Raw genomic sequence first — 20,922 nt, 5'->3', positions numbered from 1 at the left:
TGAAGAACCGTGTAATTAATTTACAAATATAATCACCTTAGCCATGCAATGGAAAAAGAAGCATGAGCTGTAATATGTTTGGTTTTCAGAAGATTTTAATATATTTATACCAACTAAAAGAACACTATGAAATAGAGATCTGCATGCTTATGATGCAATGATGTTAATAGGTGTATGGAGATCAGCAACCTCACGATGCAGTGAGCTCACGATGCAGTGATGTTCATGTACGTATGGAGATCAGCAAGCTCATGATGCGGTAATGTTAATAGATGTATGGAGATCAGCAGGCTCACGATGCAATGATGTTCATGTACATATGAATATCAGCACGCTCATGATGCATTAATGTTAATAGATGTATGGAGATCAGCAAGCTTATGATGCGGTAATTTTTATAGACGTATAGAGATCAGCAAGCTCATGATGCGGTAATGTTGATAGATGTATGGAGATCAGCAAGCTCATGATGCGGTAATGTTAATGGATGTATGGAGATCAGCAAGCTCATGATGCGGTAATGTTAATCGACATATGGAGATCTGCATGCAGATGTTGCAGTGATTTTAATGGAGATGTTTTGATCAGCAATGTGCTTCATGTGTATAGTTTTCTATGCTCGATTTCTAAATTCACACAATGGTTTTAAAATGTAGTTTAGAATATACTTCAAAGAATACTTTTGGCAGATAATCGTGCTCATGAAATAAAAGGAAGAAACTAATGTAGAAACCAAGGTTATTGTTGCATGTTAGCAACAATGATTACCTTATCTAACCCTGAATCAATGCGAATTTTAAAAGTTCGAAATAAATGAACTATATCGTAAATGAATTGTAGTACATTCTCAAAGCTTGCATCGTAGATTATTGAAAATTGTACGTTCAACCCAACGATACGTTTTCGTTTTTACGTCGATTTGCTTTGTCATTTTCTCTACTGATATACAGAATAATTACTTAGATTTTTTCGTACAATCTCATGTTTCTTTACATAGCGGTCTTCACATTTTTGATGAATGACAAACGAGCAGGAAATGTTCGTTAATTAAAATATATACTCATATATACTTCAAAGTATACTTTTAGGCACACAAATGTTCAAACTTAAATGTCATTGATTTTCCATTTTTAACAACGGAGTTTAATGGATCATTGGTATGAATGTGCAGCAAAGGTCATATAATTTGAGATTATAGCATTATAGAGGGAAGAAATATCTTTGTTGTGATTGGATATTCATTTTTCAAACGTAGTAGATAGCATATATTTGTTCCTTGTCAATGTTTATTATTCTAGTGCGAGAAGGAAGAAGTTTGATTGATTCAAGTGGTTTCTTTCTCCAAAATCTATGTTACCACTTTGAACTTCACAATCGTAATATGTAAATGACTTAAAGCTTAAGATTTATGCCAAACAACGCAATATGTATGCCAAAAAGGAGAGAGGTTTTAATGTTTTACATTTTTAATAGTAATAATCAATTTAGTAATAGTAATAAATTTTATTAAACTTGAAGAATATTGACAAGAGAAGAATTATTTGGAATTTATTGCGTCCATATTGAAGATTGTCACAAAAGAAATTTCTTTGATTTGGTTCAAGAATATTCATACAAATAACTATAACTAAATTTGTGCTTGTGCCTGTCCATCTATAAATAAGTATGCATAAATATTTGCCTGTATATAGATATATAAAAAGACAAGCAGATATTTGGGTTTTAAAAAATGTTGCAACAAGAAAGTCCTGCTTTTCCTAAATCGGCTTCATAGAGACTTCTGAATGAGATAAAATAGAAAATAAGGTCACAAGCATGTTAGATGGTTGAGTCGTGAAGTAGAATTAATAAGGGGGCAATGTAGCAAACGACATTATGATATATGTATGCACGTTTGTTTTCAGTCGCCTGATTGCGGATAAAGTAGATTCGAGATCGTAGAAAGTAATTGTTCATTTCAGATTATATATAAGAAAATGAGTTTTATTTGATATCCTGCATAGAAAGAATGTGAGGTCCATGTAAATTCCTATATAGAAAGAAAGTGATGTATATCTAAGATCAGCATAGAAAGAAGGTGAGGTCCATATACATAAAAAGAAAGTAAGGTCCATTTAAGATCCCATATATAAACTGAGGTCGATTTATAACAAAAAACCTAACAAGATATGCCCCATGTTTAACCAAGTCTCATGCTAATGGTATTTGGCCAAAATAGATCAAAGTGGAATGCATTATTTTAATGTCAGTATTCTGTTTAAGTAAGCGAGCCAAATCTGTTACCTTCACCATAAAAATCGGTAATTTATTGTGGTGTTTCACATACCATATGGTCATGAAGTATGCCTTTGACCTTTGCCTTGACAGTTAGTATGTATTGTGTTACAACCCTCACAGGATGATCACACAGTATATATGTAGGCTGTTTGATCCATTAGGCGAAAGTGCAGAAGACGACAGTTTCTGGAAATGAAACACGTGAGTGTCAGATTTGATGCTTTTATCCCCAAGTCCATCTTCGTTGATGAATAATAAGTAAAATATTAATACTTGACCTGGGACCCCTGACCTTAAGGACGAAAATGATTCTGATTGTTAACATAGAAACATATAGATCAATATAATATAAAGTCTATCTCAACAAACTTTGAATTATAGTAAATTATTGTAAAAGAATAACAGCTAAACGTTAACCTTGACCTTGAAGATATGACCCTGCATATGGTATGCAACTACCCCTCCCTCCCATCTAGTCTCAAGAATGATGCATGTTTGTATCAGTTTCACTGTCCTTTTCCCAAAGGACGAGGGACAATTTGTTTTTGTTGTGACTGTATATAATTGTATAATTCAACAGCGGATATATTATGAATTTAATCATTGCTAATTTTTAACAATCAAATTGTGTTTCATAGTAGTAAAATATAATACGGAATCTACAAATGTAGACTTTATAGTATAAACTTAGTGATTCTTTAGTTCAACTTTTTGATATGAGTTTGTTGTAATGGACACTTGTTTGTTCGTCGTTTATTTATTAAATGGTTTACCTGTTTCTCCATTGTTTTGCAACGCACTCATCAGCGTAATACAACTCAGTGCTTAAAAGTTTTTTTCATGATGTCTAAATAAATACAACGAAGTTATTTTAAATAAAATAATATCTTTAACATGGCAAGAGTTGTAGACATTATTTTGACAGGGTACCATGAAATATATCGCATCTGAATGGAGATGGATATGTTTGGATCCCTCGTTGCTGTTATCTTAAGATAACCATATGAAAATGGAAAACTCCTGTTCAAAAAGCATTCAAAAAGTTACTTAATGTTCGTGTTCGTAGGATCAGCTCGTCATTGGACAGTTATCATTCAGGAAGTCTTCAAACCCATGACGGCATTCTTGTCTGATATAAGATTACACGGTTTAACAGTTTCCACCCACAGTTAACAGATCTATTTGAACAGTTGATTGCACGTAAAGACTGAGATGGTGCTTTATTTAACAAGTTGGGCAACACAACTTCTTTTTCTTTTGATTTACATTCCACTTTCATTGTCCATCACATGTTACAATATTGGTGAATGAGTTTCTTGGAATACTTGGAATTCTTGCTCTGTTACATGTGGTGGAGGAACAAGGATGAGATGGGCTGGACTTTGTTGTCCTTTAGATACACACGGCCAGTGACAGATTGCACTGCAGCTTATAATAAGCCTAGCAGTCTGAAATACGAATACACGAATTGTGGAGAAACTTGCTTATATGGAATATATTTGACAGGCAATGGGTGTAAGTGTTCTCCTGGTTACACAGATTCATGCTGCAGCACAGGTACAAATAGTAAATTTTTATATCATAATAATACCTTTTTATCTAAAGTTTTTGATCTAGCAATCTTGCAAAGCATAAAAAACTAAAAAAAATTTAAACAACACTTTGATTGGACATAGTCATTTTCTTTCATATTTCTTTCTTGACTTGCCATTGCCTGTGACTCATTTAGAGTCGAAATTGATTAGACCAATTAAAAACAAACTAATTTTGCACTGTACGTTGTCAATCCTTTTGCATTTATCTTCATCACTGCTTTATATGCATTCATCGTTGCTGTAGTATCATCGTTATTTAGAAGTGCGCATATTTCACTAACGGTAGGTGTTGTTTTCAACTCCTTGCTTGTAATAGGAAGATCTATTCTTCACATACCTAGGCGGATATTTGTCTGCCAAAACGTATCAATACTGGTGATTATAACATCGATTACCCCAGATTCCCTTTCAAAACGTCAAGTTATTCAAAAAGCATCTGATAGAATCGGCACTCTTAGGAGCATACATTTTCCTTCCATATGTTCAGAATCGTACAGAAATCGACCCCGTAGTCGATATTGAGGTATGCTGATTTCATTTATTTTTCTTCTCTGATTTTCTTCTAGAATTTAAAACTTTCCGTGAAAAACTTTGCTTAATTTATGACAGCTTTGTGTGTGAATCGCCTACAAATGTTAACGAATTTTTGAAAATGAAAACAAGGTTTAATCTTTTAATTTTTCGCAAGGATCTTGTATGATTTTAGCGAAGTATAAAAACATAGTCTTCCGCTCAAGATGTATTCCCGCGTTTCCAAGTTTGTGACATCTACCGTAAAGTTTTACCCTTTTGGGTAGGTCATGCTACTCTGGAGGTATTTCAAACTTATGTAAAATCTCTCCTTCCCCAAACACTCTCCACCAGTGAACGAAATCATAACTAAAAACTCCTTAATTTGCGCTCATATAACTGTAATGTTCTCTCTTTAATGGCGTAGGAGGTGTTTAATTGACATTAAAAATGCACGCGCGTCTTTACGAACTACTGAAACAAATAGTCCATAGACTAAACGTATGAGTCTGTATTAGAAATCTGTATTTAATTATGACTAATACACACAAAGAATGTTCAGGTAAGAATAACAATGACTTGAAATATAAACTTAATGTTGCCAAGATGGCTATACACATATATCCTATAGTTATATATAAAACATTACATGTACGTCTGATTATGTTGGCAGTGTAGGTAAATTTGTATAGAGTGTACTGATTCTTTAAACAGCTGATGCAAGGGACAGAACCCATATGACGCAGATTTAAGCAGAAATGGCTCAGAAAAGGTAATACTAAATTTGCGAAACTTTTAGAGTCCGGGGAAATTCTGTAACAAATATGGTATAGACAAATATTTTCAGTCCTGAACATTCAAATACTATTTGGAATAGCATGATTACGTTCATGAGTAATTGTTGTCGTTGTGGGGTTTAACGCCATTTTTCAGCACACGGCAGGCTATTCATGGCGGCCAGTATTAATGGTGGAGGAAGAACCCGGGGAAAACCCCGGAAAGAACCACCAACCCACGAGAAGCTACTGGCAAGCTTTCTCACATACCCACATTGGCCGAATCCTAGACTCGAACCCACGCAGACAGAGGTGAGATGGTAGTGATCCGTAACGGAGAGCGCTTTAGACCACTCAGCCACTCGGGGCCCCTTCATGAGTAATGACTGTGAAAGACAATTCCTACGCAATTAAAGCAGACACATTTGCCTACACCGACAACATAATCGGCGGCAGACGTAATATATATATATATATATATATATATATATATATATATATATATATATATATATATATATATATATATATATATATATATATATATATATATATAAACATGCAGTCACTAGACAGCACTGAATATATCAAATGGGTGTGGCAACTCAAATATATGTGACGCCAAGTGTCCGGATTCACTGATGGTTAAAGAACAAGGCCATCCATCTAAGTGTAGGTTAGTGCATTATCTATAGGTACCTGTAACTGATGTTTTATGTCAAGAGTGGGGACAATATCCAAAGCAAACAAGCTCTTTTATCAGGAACATCTATTCAAACAAAGTCTTCAACCAGGAATATCCAAGCAAGACCTACAACCAGGATGTTCTATTTGTGGACTAAGTATGCCAAACAAGAGTGCAGATTAAGAGAACGCATTATCAGACACAGACCAAGCATGAAGGAAAGTGGGGGTTTTTAGGCGCATTCGAATGTCACATTAGCCATGCTGCAAATCGGAATACTTTGGTGAGGCTTATGGCTAGCAATGTGTAAGAAAGCCAAAAAAAAAATCAGTCTAGAAATGAGAAGGGTCATTTCTAATTAACAGTTCAATTATAAATTATTTTCTAGATATTGACGAATGTGCCAGCAGCCCATGTCTGAATGGTGGAACATGCTCTGGCCATGTAAACTTCTTTACTTGCGTTTGTCGTCCAGGCTACGTCGGAGTTAGATGTGAGACAGGTAATGCAGTATTACACTCCACTTTCCTATAGGTAAAAAGTATGAAATCAATACAATATTTTCCACAATGATTCTATTTTTAAAATATTTTACTGAAAGCTGAATTTTGTCATTTGGGTTCATATTTCACAGATTGGTTCATATTCCACTTCTCTTGAGTTATGACAATTTGAAACGTTATTTTTTCTCTTATTTCCGTCAGAATTATGGCTTTAAAAATGATTCCAAACCGAAATACGTTTGATGGCTTTCTGCATATATGTTGACGGAATGCATGTTTAAATAATAAAAGACTTTACCACATATGCAATAATAAATGAAGGATGCAATTTAATAGCAAACTGATCAGCTTTAAACGACATTGCAACCAAACATGTTCTTTGCAAGCAGAACAAAATAAATTGTTTCTGTACACTGACGTTTCAGAGACATATGTAATATTTAATCTGAAATCCACAGTTTGCTAATATACATGTAATCATGGAAGATTTTCTTCTTTTGCAACTTCACTTGTATATTTTTAGATGTTGACGAATGTGCAAGTAGTCCTTGCCAACATGGAGGCATGTGCATTGACATGATCAACCGATTTTCCTGTAATTGTCTTCCTGGATATGCTGGAACCAGATGCGATATAGGTAAACTATTGTTATTGGACTTTTTGAAAGTCGATGAAGCCAGATATATACACAAAACTTATTATTTTGACCATGCAAGAGTAAAACATGAGTACAAAATAGCATTTCAGTGGCACGCGATATTTGCTAAAGAAAAGTATGCATATGTCTTTAATAATGCACGAAATCGTCCAACGAGCATTTATTGAAATATATTATAATTATAAATGTTTATTGTGTGGCAATTCTGCAAAAAGCCTACAGGTTTAACTAATTTTCCATGAATGATTTATTTTTTAATAACAACTGGATTTGTAATCAGGATGGTGCGTCGGAATCCTATATCAAGAAACTATATTTATCAATGCTTACTCGACATCAACTTTCAGTTTCAAACACTGTTCTTATTCAGATTGGGGGCAATACAACACAGTATTCATATATCTTTATATTGTGAAAGTCAAAATGGTATCTGGATGCAATATGTCTATAAATGGATTCTAACAAATTATTCATAACATCAGTAGTTATAGAGACATGAATATTGACACGGGCGTATTTGCAAATCATTTTACATAAACATTCCATACTGACTGTAGTTCAGCACAAAACTAACAACCTTCATTTTCAGAGTGCAGACAAAACTAACTCAAATTTTCAAAGATTGGAATAGAACATAAAGGATTGTAATATATTTAAAATGGAATAAACCATGAAGTCAGCTGCACAAAACAAAATGAAGATGAAGGTATAAATCTTTATAAATGCTAGAGCTGCTACAATTTCTAAACCAACTTTAAATGTCGCAATTATTAACTGATGTAAAACTTTGAAATTAGTATATTGCAACGTTACGCTGACTACATGACATCAAACGGAGTTGGATACTTCACCACACACATATCATTTAACCAGGGTTAGCCTCTATCTGAACTGGTAACTTCCACACATTTATGTTTGAAAATGCCTGACAAACTGTAATAAGGGAACAAACGTTGGTGGTAAAAATAAGTGATAGATTCCATATAACTGTCTTTGATTATTTGTAAATAACATTGTAGGTCATCTGGTAAACTTAAACCTTCACAATTATGGTATGGCACACATTTCCTTATCAAATAAATAGAAGGTGAGCCACACAAGAAACATCATAAAACATTAAATGGATTGGAAACTATAACTCAGTAAAAGGAAATAGATCAGCGTTCACATGGAATTACCGAAACAAACTCAAGAGAGTTTAAAGAAACAACAAGACCATACAAAGGCACAATATGATGGACCCATACTACTTGAAAGAATATTAATAAACGCAAAGTGAAAGATCTGATATAGATGGTTTAGTTCATTTGGTCAAAAATAGCATGTTTTCTATTTAATGCTGATGAGATAGCACTGTACAAAACGACGTATTAATGTCCATCGAAATCAAAAGACTAATAAACAATACTTAGAATATTTTAACCTCTCCGCAACACTAGTTTTTGTTGTTTTTTCCAACATTCATCGAATCCAATAAATGCTTGAATATAACCTCTCTTCCATCGCGACAACTCAAACTAATTAACATGTCAAGCTATATATTTTCACACAAATAGATGCGAAACCATTACGTGCACAATTTTCAAAGCAACATCAAGTTATGATGTTACTGCTGGTTATACGAAGTTTTTGAGAAGCTTATTGATGTTAACAATTTTTCAACAATCAAAGTCCTTTCCATGTCAAGTAAACGTGTAAAATAAGTGGAAAATATGTCTTACTGCTCCTGGTGAGCTATATCACTGTAATATTTTAGCATAAAGCGATGAAAAAAGTGGTTCAATAACGTAAACAATGAAGAAAAAGGTGTATAAAGGCCGATATTTAAGAATAACACACCAGTTTCTTCCCGTATCATAACCTCCTTTATCGATACACTACACAGTCATATTAACCATTACTGCACCTACTACATCAACTGCAGTTGGTATCAAGGAAGCCTTGTATAATTATCTAGATTATAAATTTGTAAAACAGTTTATTTAGTTTTTATCAAATTTAAAATATTCACTGCTCTGTGCTGTAGCCAGGACATTAAATTATATATTGTTTATCAAGGCCAGCACCAGGAAATACGATGCCTTGTGCGAAACAGAGATTTATTACCACTACCCTCCTCCAATTTTGTATGAGCTCGTGCGCGCTTAACCAATATTTCTTAACGAAGATAACTTGCCAGAAACTTATGTATGCTATGACCAAAATAAAATATGTTCCTATGAAAGTAAAAAAAAAGTTTTATTTCTTGTTTTGTCTGATCAATTATTGTATCATCTTTGCCATGTTTCATTTTAAGCTCTCTGTGCGAAAATTCGTTCATAAAATATATGCTTACTTCTAACACAGTCAATCCACAGCGAATTGATTTAATCTTCTTGTTTCTCGAGGTTACAATCAGCATAGCTCATCTGTTATTGTTCTCCTGTCAAATGAGAGCAGATTAACATTATATTCTATAAAGGAACACAGTAATATAATCTATCATGTCTTTGAATGAATTCACGATAATCCAAACTTTGTATTTAAATGAATGGTTTACGTGATTGATTCCTCTCACAATATATCTGAACACAACAGTAAATGATTCCACGGACTCAACTTAAAACGGGAAGGAATAATTTTGTTTACCTTAACCTTTTATACTATTTTCATTTTTTCCTGCATAATGTAAATATAATAAAATATAGTAGTTCATAATTGTACAATCCAATTGCATAGCTTCTTTCTCTATTGGGAACATTCGTATTGACATTTTTCAGCATCTCACACATTGTATTATTTACCTCCATTGATTAGTTGTTAACTGGGGGTTCTTGTGAGACTTTTAGTGTGATTTAATAGGCTAATACTTGCACTATATTTTACAAAGCTTTTCCTAATGAATTAATGTTCAAATGATCATTCCAAACCAAAACTGGCAGCCTCGTGGGCACTTATTATTACATACTGGTAAATATTACGACCTGGACAAAACTTCTGGCATTATAACAGCTGGAAACATCTATTGCATACCTTCCGTCCTGATCATTGTTTATAAATAGATGCTTTTATTGCTCTAATACCCATGTACCAATATATATATATATATATATATATATATATATATATATATATATATATATATATATATATATATATATAGTATGTACGATGTATCAATGATATACCACGGAATGTATAAGTATTTCATTGAAAGGAAACGAGGCTTGCCGATTTTCCTTTTAAGGAAAATTTAACAACGAGTGATATATCATAGATACAGCGTCCATACTATAAATATGTTTTATTTATTCACATACAAATACATATATTTTCCCTTTGAACGGAGTTAAGATTTACTACAGGTCGCTGTCTATTGACCGAGTGAATTAACTCTTCACATCCGCGAGTGTCTCCCCTAAAAAATATAGTTCTATGCCTTTTGTGGCTATTCACAATCACCTTTGCATAATGATAAGTTTACTGTTTTCATTTTTAGTTTCTATTTTTCTTCACATTGATTAAATCAATATAATACACACTTATGATTTAAATATGAAAGATGGTTTTAATGATGAAAGTAGAGCACTGCAAACACTTGGTTAGCTACGTCTCTCTCTCTCTCTCTCTCTCTCTCTTCGGTTTGAATTTAAAACTCTTCCTTATCCTTTAGTCAGTTTGACTTAACGTTTGTCATCATTCATAAGTCCAGAGACATCGTGGGATGACCCTAGTCATTTCATAAAGTTTAGCCTATATCTTAATACGATGGTTAAGGGGGGGGGGGGCTTTTGGACATTTTCATATTTAATTAATAATAATTGATTTTAGAGCAATATAATATGTTTAAGAAACAACAACAACAATAAAACATTAAATACATCACAGTATGTGTACCACGTAACCGGAAAATCTACCGTATAATATCGACATGGTTTTCTAATTTGTATCGTTGCTAACACTATAGATAAATCCAAAAGAAGGTGCACACATATCGTTACGACGAATAATATTCTTGTTGGTTGCTTGGTGTAATTTCTTTTTCAAGGTTTGAATCCAGCCAAAATTCCTTTTCTCTCTCACTCCAAATTTCTGCGTAGTTTGTCCGTTATGCATGAGTGGGAAGGGGAACAGAGAGTAGAAAGGATTGCAATTAAAATATGTATCATACATCCATTTAGAAAACGGGGATTATTAATACTTTTTATCGTTTTGACCATTGATCTAGAATCAACTTCAGACGCTCGAGAGAATGTTTATACTAAGCCATGGGAAGATCACAATTTGATGTACCAATAGTATTGGTATATCAAATTGGCTTCTACCAACACTTTAAATGCCATGTTATTTTTTATATGTTGCTACTAATATTACATTTTCTTCTTCTTCTACCATTACTAGTACCAAACCAAATGATTTCTTTCTACTAATTTATTTTCTACAGATTTAAATGAACACCAATGATACATTTATGTCAGTTAAAAATGTATTTCTGCCCCTCAAATCGTACGCTATATGCAAACTTTACAAATATATGACCTGAATTACAGAGTGCTTCCCACAACTACCAGCTATAATTTCCATTTAAATGTCAAGTATTTACTCCAAAACATTGACGAATGTGCCAGCTTTCCGTGTAAACACAGAAGCACTTATTTTGATAAGGTCAACGAATTTACCTGTGATTGTCAAAACGGATATACTGGTGTCCAAAGCGACACAGGTAAATATTGCTCCGTTAATAATTCATTGATTGATATCTAAACACACATAAGGCCCATGTTTCCTTTATGTATGAATTATAAACAATATGGTCTCGGACATTTAGTATCTTTCCAAAACAAAATATAGCTTTTAATTTTTTGCAGTTAATGCATATATTGCTTCCTTGCAATCTTTGAACTGACCCTCATTCACAGCAAACGCTAGATTCCATTTTCATAAGTTGAAAATGGTCCAAATAATTTCAAATTAAAACAAATAATTTCAAATTAAAACAAAAAATAGTAAGAGCATGGTTGCTCATGAAGGACAACGATAGTTAGTATGATATATTTAAAGATTGAGCTCTCAAGCTTTTATTTCGCCTTCGAAGCATTGGCGATACATAGAGGCCACACTATAGAAGGCCTGTTTTTTCAGCTGCTGTTGGTGTTTTTTTTGGGCGTCAACATTAACTTTTTATATTGAGCGCTAGCACTCTGCCTCATTTTCATGTTCAGCCATAACATTTTATGCGTGTGGTCATCCTGGAGGGTTCTATACTTAGCGGATACAAGCAGGCCATGGTGACACACTTGACACACCAGATATTATGCACCTAAGATTATGATAGTTTTTGCACTTGGCTCAGTTCCTCTTACAGACGTCTAAAAGGCAGAAAAGTAGGTCATTTTGACACTTTTCATTATTTAGCCTTGTACGTTAATTGTTTGCATTTTACACTGTTTATCTACATAGTGGTTGGTACAGCTATGAAACTTGATGACTATATTCTTTATGTAGGTCACCATGCACCGTGCGTACGCTATGAACTAATTTTAATCCTTTAGTTAGTACGCTGAGTGCTCAAGATTATCTTTATTGTTTGAGACCGTAATTACTTTTGAAGGGTGCTACATACCAGGAAAATAAATGAGTGACCTACGTTTCACTTCCAGCAATTACATTTAATTTTTGAATTTTGGTCGGTTTATGGACATTTTAGTATGCACAGTTACGAACATTGAGAGTGTATTTAGTAGGAGAGTTAATCTGTACATAGCTGAATAGCCACTAGCGGGATTAGTATAGCAAAATGGTCTACTATTCTTGCTCGAGTGACTTTATGCAGACTTGTACGATTTGTTGTCGGGGCCCCGAGTGGCCGAGTGGTCTAAAGCGCTCTTCGTTACGGATCACTGCCATCTCACCTCTGTCTGCTGCGGTTCGAGTCTAAGATTCAGCCAATGTGGGTATGTGAGAAAGCTTGCCAGTAGCTTCTCGTGGGTCGGTGGTTCTTTCCGGGGTTTTCTCTGGTTCTTCCTCCACCATTAATACTGGCCGCCATGTATAGCCTATCATGTGCTGCAAAATGGCGTTAAACCCCACAACAACAACAACAACGATTTGTTGTCACAAAGTTGTCAAAGAAACACACACACACACACACATAATCAAACGTTTCAGCAGGCAATAGCACTTTTTCACGAGCATCAGTCCTCTCATTTAAACTAATAATTGCTATAAAGGAAATGAATAACAACTCTTTGTACGTCAAACAGCAAAGGTTAATCTGGCATTTTGCTCGTATTATTGGCACAATTCACAAATATCTTTTGAACATCAGTCTGTTACATATGGCGTTTATATTTACTGCAGACATTGACGAATGTGCCAGCAGTCCATGCAAACATAGAGGCACGTGTGTTGACAAGATAAATCAATGTACAGGTGTCCAGTGCGAGACAGGTAAATACTACTACTATACCAAAAATACTCTATCAAACGTAACAATCAGTCCAACAGATTTTCTAAATAAAAGTGTATACTTTTACCTAGATCTTTCGAGTCATCTAACGATCAAGCTGTGCAGGTTTACAAACTAACCTCAATCTTTTGAGTCATGTGACCAGCAAACTTTGTAGGTTCGTCAGTTCACTTTGGTCTTAAGAGGTAAGATTATCTTTATTGTTTGAGACCGTAATTACTTTTGAAGGGTGCTACATACCAGGAAAATAAATGAGTGACCTACGTTTCACTTCCAGCAATTACATTTAATTTTTGAATTTTGGTCGGTTTATGGACATTTTAGTATGCACAGTTACGAACATTGAGAGTGTATTTAGCAGGAGAGTTAATCTGTACATGCCTGAATAGTCACTAGCGGGATTAGTAGAGCAAAAGGGTCTACTATTCTTGCTCGAGTGACTTTATGCAGACTTGTACGATTTGTTGTCACAAAGTTGTCAAAGAAATACACACACACACACACACACACACACATATATATATATATATATATATATATATATATATATATATATATATATATATATATATATATATATCAGTATCAAACGTTTCAGCAGGCAATAGCACTTTTTCACGAGCATCAGTCCTCTCACTTAAACTAATAATTGCTATAAAGGAAATGAATAATAACTCTTTATACGTCAAACAACAAAGGTTAATCTGACATTTTGCTCGTATTGTTGGCACAATTCACAAATATCTTTTGAACATCAGTCTGTTACATATGCCGTTTATATTTACTGCAGACATTGATGAATGTGCCAGCATTCCATGCAAACATAGAGGCACGTGTGTTGACAAGATAAATCAATTTACCTGTGATTGTCTACAAGGTTATACAGGTGTCCAGTGCGAGACAGGTAAATACTACTACTATACCAAAAATACTCGTATCAAACGTAATAATCAGCCCAACAGATTTTCTAAATAAAAGTGTATACTTTTACCTAGATCTTTCGAGTCATATAACGATCAAGCTGTGTAGGTTTACAAACTAACCTCAGTCTTTTGAGTCATGTGACCAGAAATCTTTGTAGGTTCGTCAGTTCACTTTGGTCTTAAGGGGTAAGAACAATATATGTTATAAAGGTAAGCAAGATTCAACAGTAACTACTTTTAGACTTTCATCCTCATCCCAGACCTAGAATTAATTTTCTTATGTGAAACGTATATAATCTAAAACGTGCACAAAGGAAGCATATTTCATGACATGGGTGTGTTTATACAAAAGTCTTCTAACTCTGTATATGGTGTTTTATGTTTTTAGTTGTTTGGATTATGGTTTTATAATTTTGACTTGAAGGGAATGGAAGACATCGCCAAACCTAAACTTCTCAATTTCTATTTGAAAGACCGGGTTTGGTACTGTCCAGGAAGCTGTTTATCCTGGTCTGACCCTGATGCAATATCATGTGGTGGCAAAATTTAAATGTAGACTCTTACGTACGCAGGCTTAATAAATTCTAACTTTACTCAGCAAATCTTTTCCATTTTTCTTATGTAAGATACTTAGTTGTTCTGGAATAAAATAGCACACTTATAGCACCCATGGACATGCCACCAGCTTTAGCAATTAACACCAAATCAGATTTTATATTTATGTATTACATGTTTCGCCCTTGCTTATTCACTCTTGTCATTATTACTGTCTGCTTTGCTACTAACTGGAATTGTAGAAACACGTTATGCAGTAACATAAGAACATAACATAAAGCCACATCATTTCACACAAAACAACACAACATAAGGTACAGTTTATAAAGTATTCGAAAAGAAATGTTAAAAACGTGTTTTGGATTATATCAACCAGAAACCACATTCATTATAAGGTAAATATGTTTAACAAGCTGGATATATATATGACGATTCTGGAATCATATTTTCTTGGGCTGTGTTTGTATGGAAGCAATATCGTACGTTGGATATATCAAGTATTAAAATGTTTGTGGTTTTGTGAATTGAAAGATTTTTAAGATCCGACCGTGACAGTTTCGTATGTACATGGAACATTAAAAACAAAGGTTACAACGAGCACGATCTACAAATACAAATAGCTGTCAAATAGTTGTCAAAAAATCACATACGTGGTGCTTTATCGCTGGAATCCTGAAAATGCTATAAAAATTAACATATTGTCTATTTCATAATCCTTTTCATATAATGTACTAGATATAGACGAATGTGTCAGCAGTCCATGCTTACATGGTGGGATGTGTGTGGACAAGCTAAATGGATATGTCTGCAAGTGCCAGGATGGATACACAGGATCAAGGTGTGAAACAGGTATGTTGATTCCCAATGTGAGGGGAACATTTCAATGTCATAGTCACATAAGTAGGTATATAACGTCTGTAGCTAGATAAGTCATTATTTAGTTAAACTCTAAATACCAAATGAAACAGAACAAAGACGTGTACATATTAATTTGTCTCTCCAAATGCCTTCTGGTTGGCAGGGTTATTACAACAGCAGGTTTTCACTTATTTAAGCGCTTATTTGTGGTGGGAGGATAAGAGTGTCCCAAAGAGATTCAATGATTGTTTTAATCATATTTAAAAAGTGTTAAAAAGGTGATGATCGTAAGAATTAGCAATGAAAAAGTGGATGAACAAGACACAAAAGTCGAAACACCAATCCGATATATATATATATTTTTTAATTAAGTAGTTAACAGTTAGTTTTGAGTTCTATATGTGTATTTTGACACAGTTAAATTTATTAATAAAGTTATATTAATGATGCAGCCATGTTTGTTACCTTTAAAGAATCTTCTTTTAGAGATCCCTATGATAAATTGGGGAAATTTGTTAATACACCAAAAACTTACTTTATTGCTCAAAAGCTGTATTTTTATGAAACAAATACAATCGTATCACTCCATAACACCTTCGTGAAACCTAAATCCACCTGGGCAGGTAGGGGTGGAAACACAACCTACTATCCAGTGGTAGCCACGGTTATCCTTTAGCAAGGATGTAGCTCTATAAAACAAAGCCAAGTTACTTTCGCTAGATCCAGTAATCCAATTCTATTATTTCGTACTAATGGCTTCTAAATATACGTACGTAACAATCACATCATATATTTTCTTTGAAGATATTGATGAATGGGTAAGCAATCCGTGTGTGAACGGAGGGAGATGTATAGATATGGTTAACGGTTTTTGCTGTGACTGTATTCGCATCTTCTTTGGATACTTTTGTGAAATCTGTAAGTATCCTCTCCTCTTTTTTAATAAATCTGTTTTCATTCTGCATGTATTTACACTCTCAGTCGTGAACTTAAAAATTGTATTCCCGTATTGTTGATAAAATATTTCACGTGCCTACAATCACTACAACATAAAAATCGTAAAACGCAGAATATAACAATATTCGGTGCAGAAAATTCATACAACATGTAGAAAATCATGAGCAACAAATAATTCATCCAAGTCTTTTTTGTGTTTAATTAAGACATTCGAAGCTAGGTCTACATGTAAACGTCAGCGGAAATTTACGGTAATTTCCAAACTTTAAATATTCAACGATGATATTAGCAGCCACCATTTAATTGCATATATTTGTATTATGTCCCAATATCAAAATAAAATTGACATTAAACGTTTAAATGTATACCTTATTGCATCAAATGTACCAAATCATACTATACCTTTGCCAAATTTGCTTCAATATGCGAATAATTTTAACATTTATCAAACGTTTACATAGACGATAGTCTGGAACTCTTTTGAACTGGTCCTCTGCAGTTTGGTCGAAGAGATCAGTACATTCGATTCAAATTTGACACGCACAAATTATTGATGTGCAGCTGGGATACACAACAACGTGTTGCGGTTGATTGTGCTAAGCTAGCATCAAGGCGTACTGATGCTGCTGAGATTTTGGTGGGATTTGGGAGTAAATAGTATTGCATAGGGACACAGTTATGCAGCACACTCAGCGTGGTCTGGCACCCGATCTCGGTAACCTGACAAATGAGTCCAGCACGATAACCAGTGAGCTAAGGTTCCACCTTGCATATCAAATGTCTGCACACGAATTATCTGAAGCAAATAGGACTTTATATGATAGGATTAAATAACCAGGGTTTGATATCTCACCTTTTTGAGTGATTAGGTAATTTACACATTGAGCGATTAGCTAATTTACATTTTAAGTGATTATGTAATTTACTCATTGAATGATTTGGTAATAAACACTTTGAAATTCATCTAGATCAGGCCTGAGCATCGTCATCTTCGGCACGGGCAGGATAATTTATGTTAATAGCCTCACAATAAAATGTATATTAACGGATAAAACAAGGTCACGGATAAAACCAAGTCACGGATAAAACCAGGTGACGGGCCGTATTTTGCCCACCCCTGATCTAGATCCTCAAATTCAGTCTGTTTATGTATTTGCTTTAAATAGGAATCCCAACCGTTGCGAACCAACAATAGCATTAACTACACAGTAGCATGGCAATTTTGAAAACAATAGTATTAACTAGACACAATAGCATAGCGATTTTGAAAACAATAGTATTAACCATAGACAGTGGCATCGCGATTTTGTAAACCTGTGCATTAACTACACACAGGAGCATGGAAACTTTGAAAATAATAGTATTAACTACACATAGCGGCATGACAAATTAAAAAAACAACAGCATTAAATAAAACAGTGGCTTGGCGATTTAGAAACAGTAGTATTAACTACACCTAGTAATATAGCGATTTTAGAAAAAAATAGTATTAACTAAACACAGTATCATGGCGACTTTGCAGAAAGTGCCCAGTTTCGTGTCTATATTGGGCAGTTAGGGTATACATTATTTCCTGGGGACATAGCTGTGCTGCACACTCGGCCTGGTCTGGCAGCCTGAAAAGTGTTCATACGCTTGTCTCAGTTTTTCTTTATTTAGAATGTTCGATACACCATTGTAAGCAACAAGGTTTTCAAGTGCGGAATGAAAATCAGACCAATAGTCTTTTAGTGTCACTAAGACTCTCAGAGGCAAATAGTCTTTTAGTGCCACTAAGACTCTCAGAGGCCAGTAGTCTTTTAGTGCCACTAAGACTCTCAGAGGCCAATAGTCCTTTTGTGCCACTAAGACTCTCAGAGGCAAATAGTCTTTTTGTGCCACTAAGACTCTCAGAGGCAAATAGTCTTTTTGTGCCACTAAGACTCTCAGAGGCCAATAGTCTTTTAGTGCCACTAAGACTCTCAGAGGCAAATAGTCTTTTAGTGCCACTAAGACTCTCAGAGGCAAATAGTCTTTTAGTGCCACTAAGACTCTCAGAGGCCAATAGTCTTTTAGTGCCACTAAGACTCTCAGAGGCAAATAGTCTTTTAGTGCCACTAAGACTCTCAGAGGCAAATAGTCTTTTAGTGCCACTAAGACTCTCAGAGGCAAATAGTCTTTTTTCGACAACAAGACTGTCAAAGCCAGTTGCTTGGTTAATACTGGTACGACACCTTTTAGCTGCACGTGCAACAGTGATCATACTCGCATCGTGTCATCTTGACACATGTACAATAAGGGCGTGATATTAGACACCATTCCGTGCTGACTAATAATGTTGATGGTCACTACTGGAATCCCCTGAGTTATCCTCCATTCCACTGAGTTATCCTCCACTCCACTGAGTTAACCTCCACTCTGTACTTTAATTCCTTGCTCTTATAATGAATACCATAAACTGTAATAAATTGACGCTTTAAAATTCACATTCTTATAACATGAATAGAGCACACATATTCAGATGTATATACTTGTTAACGTGGGTAGGAATGAACATAAACTGTTGTTATTTGTTTTGTGTTTAATGCCATTTCTTAGCGCAATATATGCTATACATGGTGGCTAGTATAACTGGTGGATGAAGAACCCGGGAAAATCCCGGTAAGAACCAGTAACCCACTGGAAGGTACTGGCAAGTTTTCACAAGCTTTCACACATATCCATATTCACGTTGGTTGAATCTGAGACTCGAACCCATGCGGACAGATGTGAGATGTCAGTGATCGGTAAAGCGCTTTAGACTACTCGGCCATCCGAGGCCTCAAAATATAAAAACATGCATATGAATGTGTGTAATTTTAGGACGCTATTAATAGAACTAATCATAAATATAAATGGATGAACTCATGACTGATGATTCATCATTTAAAATGAATGACTGACAATTTATCGTTTAAAGCGAATGACAGTCAGTTTATCATTTAAAGTGAATGACTGTCAATTCACCATTTAATGTGAGTAAGCGTACAAATGTATTCTAAAATATATGTTTAAAAATAAATGAGTCTATTGCAAGCATTTGTACAAAATTAATCATGTAGAACATCTGTTTTGGAACTAGTTCGTCGACTCGTACTCAGATAGAATGGATATTTAAAAAGAAAGAATATGTCATGATAATATCATAATAGTTATTAAGTTTGTAATGTATGTTTCTCTCTCTCTCTCTCTCTCTCTCTCTCTCTCCTAAACGTTTCCGATACTGATGTGGAAAAAACTAACCAATACAAAATGGTTGCTAATTTGAGTTTTACGTGCACATACTGCATTGTTCATGAGCCAGTTTATTTTGTAACATTTTCCCTTTTGGCTTTAATTTAATAATGATATTATTTGTTCGTTTATATGGTTCTTTATCTCATACATGGCAGTGAATTAAGCTACCTTTACCTTTTCAGATATTTTGCCGGTTGTCCTTGGTTGTATCGCCGTTGTCTGTATGATTGTCGTAATATGTATGGCAGCTAGACATAAAAGACAGAAACAAATGGAAGACAAATCGGATGTCATCCTATTTCCCGTTGTTGCTGACGGGGTTCCGAATATGAAATTTGTTCCTTTAAAAGAAGTGACCCGAACAAATGCAAACCAATAAAAATAACTATTTTCCTGACACAAAATAGTGTATACATATATATATATATATATATATATATATATATATATATATATATATATATATATATATATATATATATATATATATATATAGAATACCGATCGATAATGATTTCTATGTTGTACATAAAAGAATCCATCACACATATATACTATAAACGTAATATGTATTGTGGTGTAACCTCTTAAAACTTTTAGTGCATATAATATGTTTTCTTTTCCTATATAAAATGGGGATATACAATGCATGGCGAAGTCATGAGCAAAATTATGCTGGAGTCTTTATGTTTTGTTTATTAGGCTTTTTATACCACAAGAAGATATATATATATATATATATATATATATATATATATATATATATATATATATATATATATATATATATATATATGTGTGTGTGTGTGTGTGTGTGTGTGTGTGTGTGTGTGCTCAGAAAAAGAACATGTTTCTCTTTATTATTATTATTATTATTATTATTATTATTAGTTATATTAATATTACCTTGCTGCTGACCCCT

At 34.1% G+C, this 20,922-nt stretch overlaps 1 protein-coding gene across 1 annotated transcript; it reads left to right on the top strand.

The window, feature by feature from the left end:
* The first annotated feature begins 5,540 nt into the window (after positions 1-5,540).
* On the top strand, positions 5,541-20,379 carry LOC149789898 (uncharacterized). The gene is made up of 7 exons (XM_089973143.1): positions 5,541-5,616; positions 6,232-6,345; positions 6,870-6,983; positions 14,243-14,356; positions 15,666-15,779; positions 16,593-16,706; positions 20,183-20,379. The coding sequence occupies exons 1-7, from the start codon at positions 5,541-5,543 to the stop codon at positions 20,377-20,379; spliced, it is 843 nt and encodes a 280-aa protein (XP_089829269.1).
* The last annotated feature ends 543 nt before the right edge of the window (positions 20,380-20,922 follow it).

The sequence above is a fragment of the Sinohyriopsis cumingii genome, chromosome 10 (genome assembly GCF_028554795.1).
Source record: "Sinohyriopsis cumingii isolate HCF-2022 chromosome 10, ASM2855479v2, whole genome shotgun sequence".
NCBI classification, from domain to species: domain Eukaryota; kingdom Metazoa; phylum Mollusca; class Bivalvia; order Unionida; family Unionidae; genus Sinohyriopsis; species Sinohyriopsis cumingii.
This window is presented reverse-complemented; position numbering and strand designations above follow the sequence as displayed.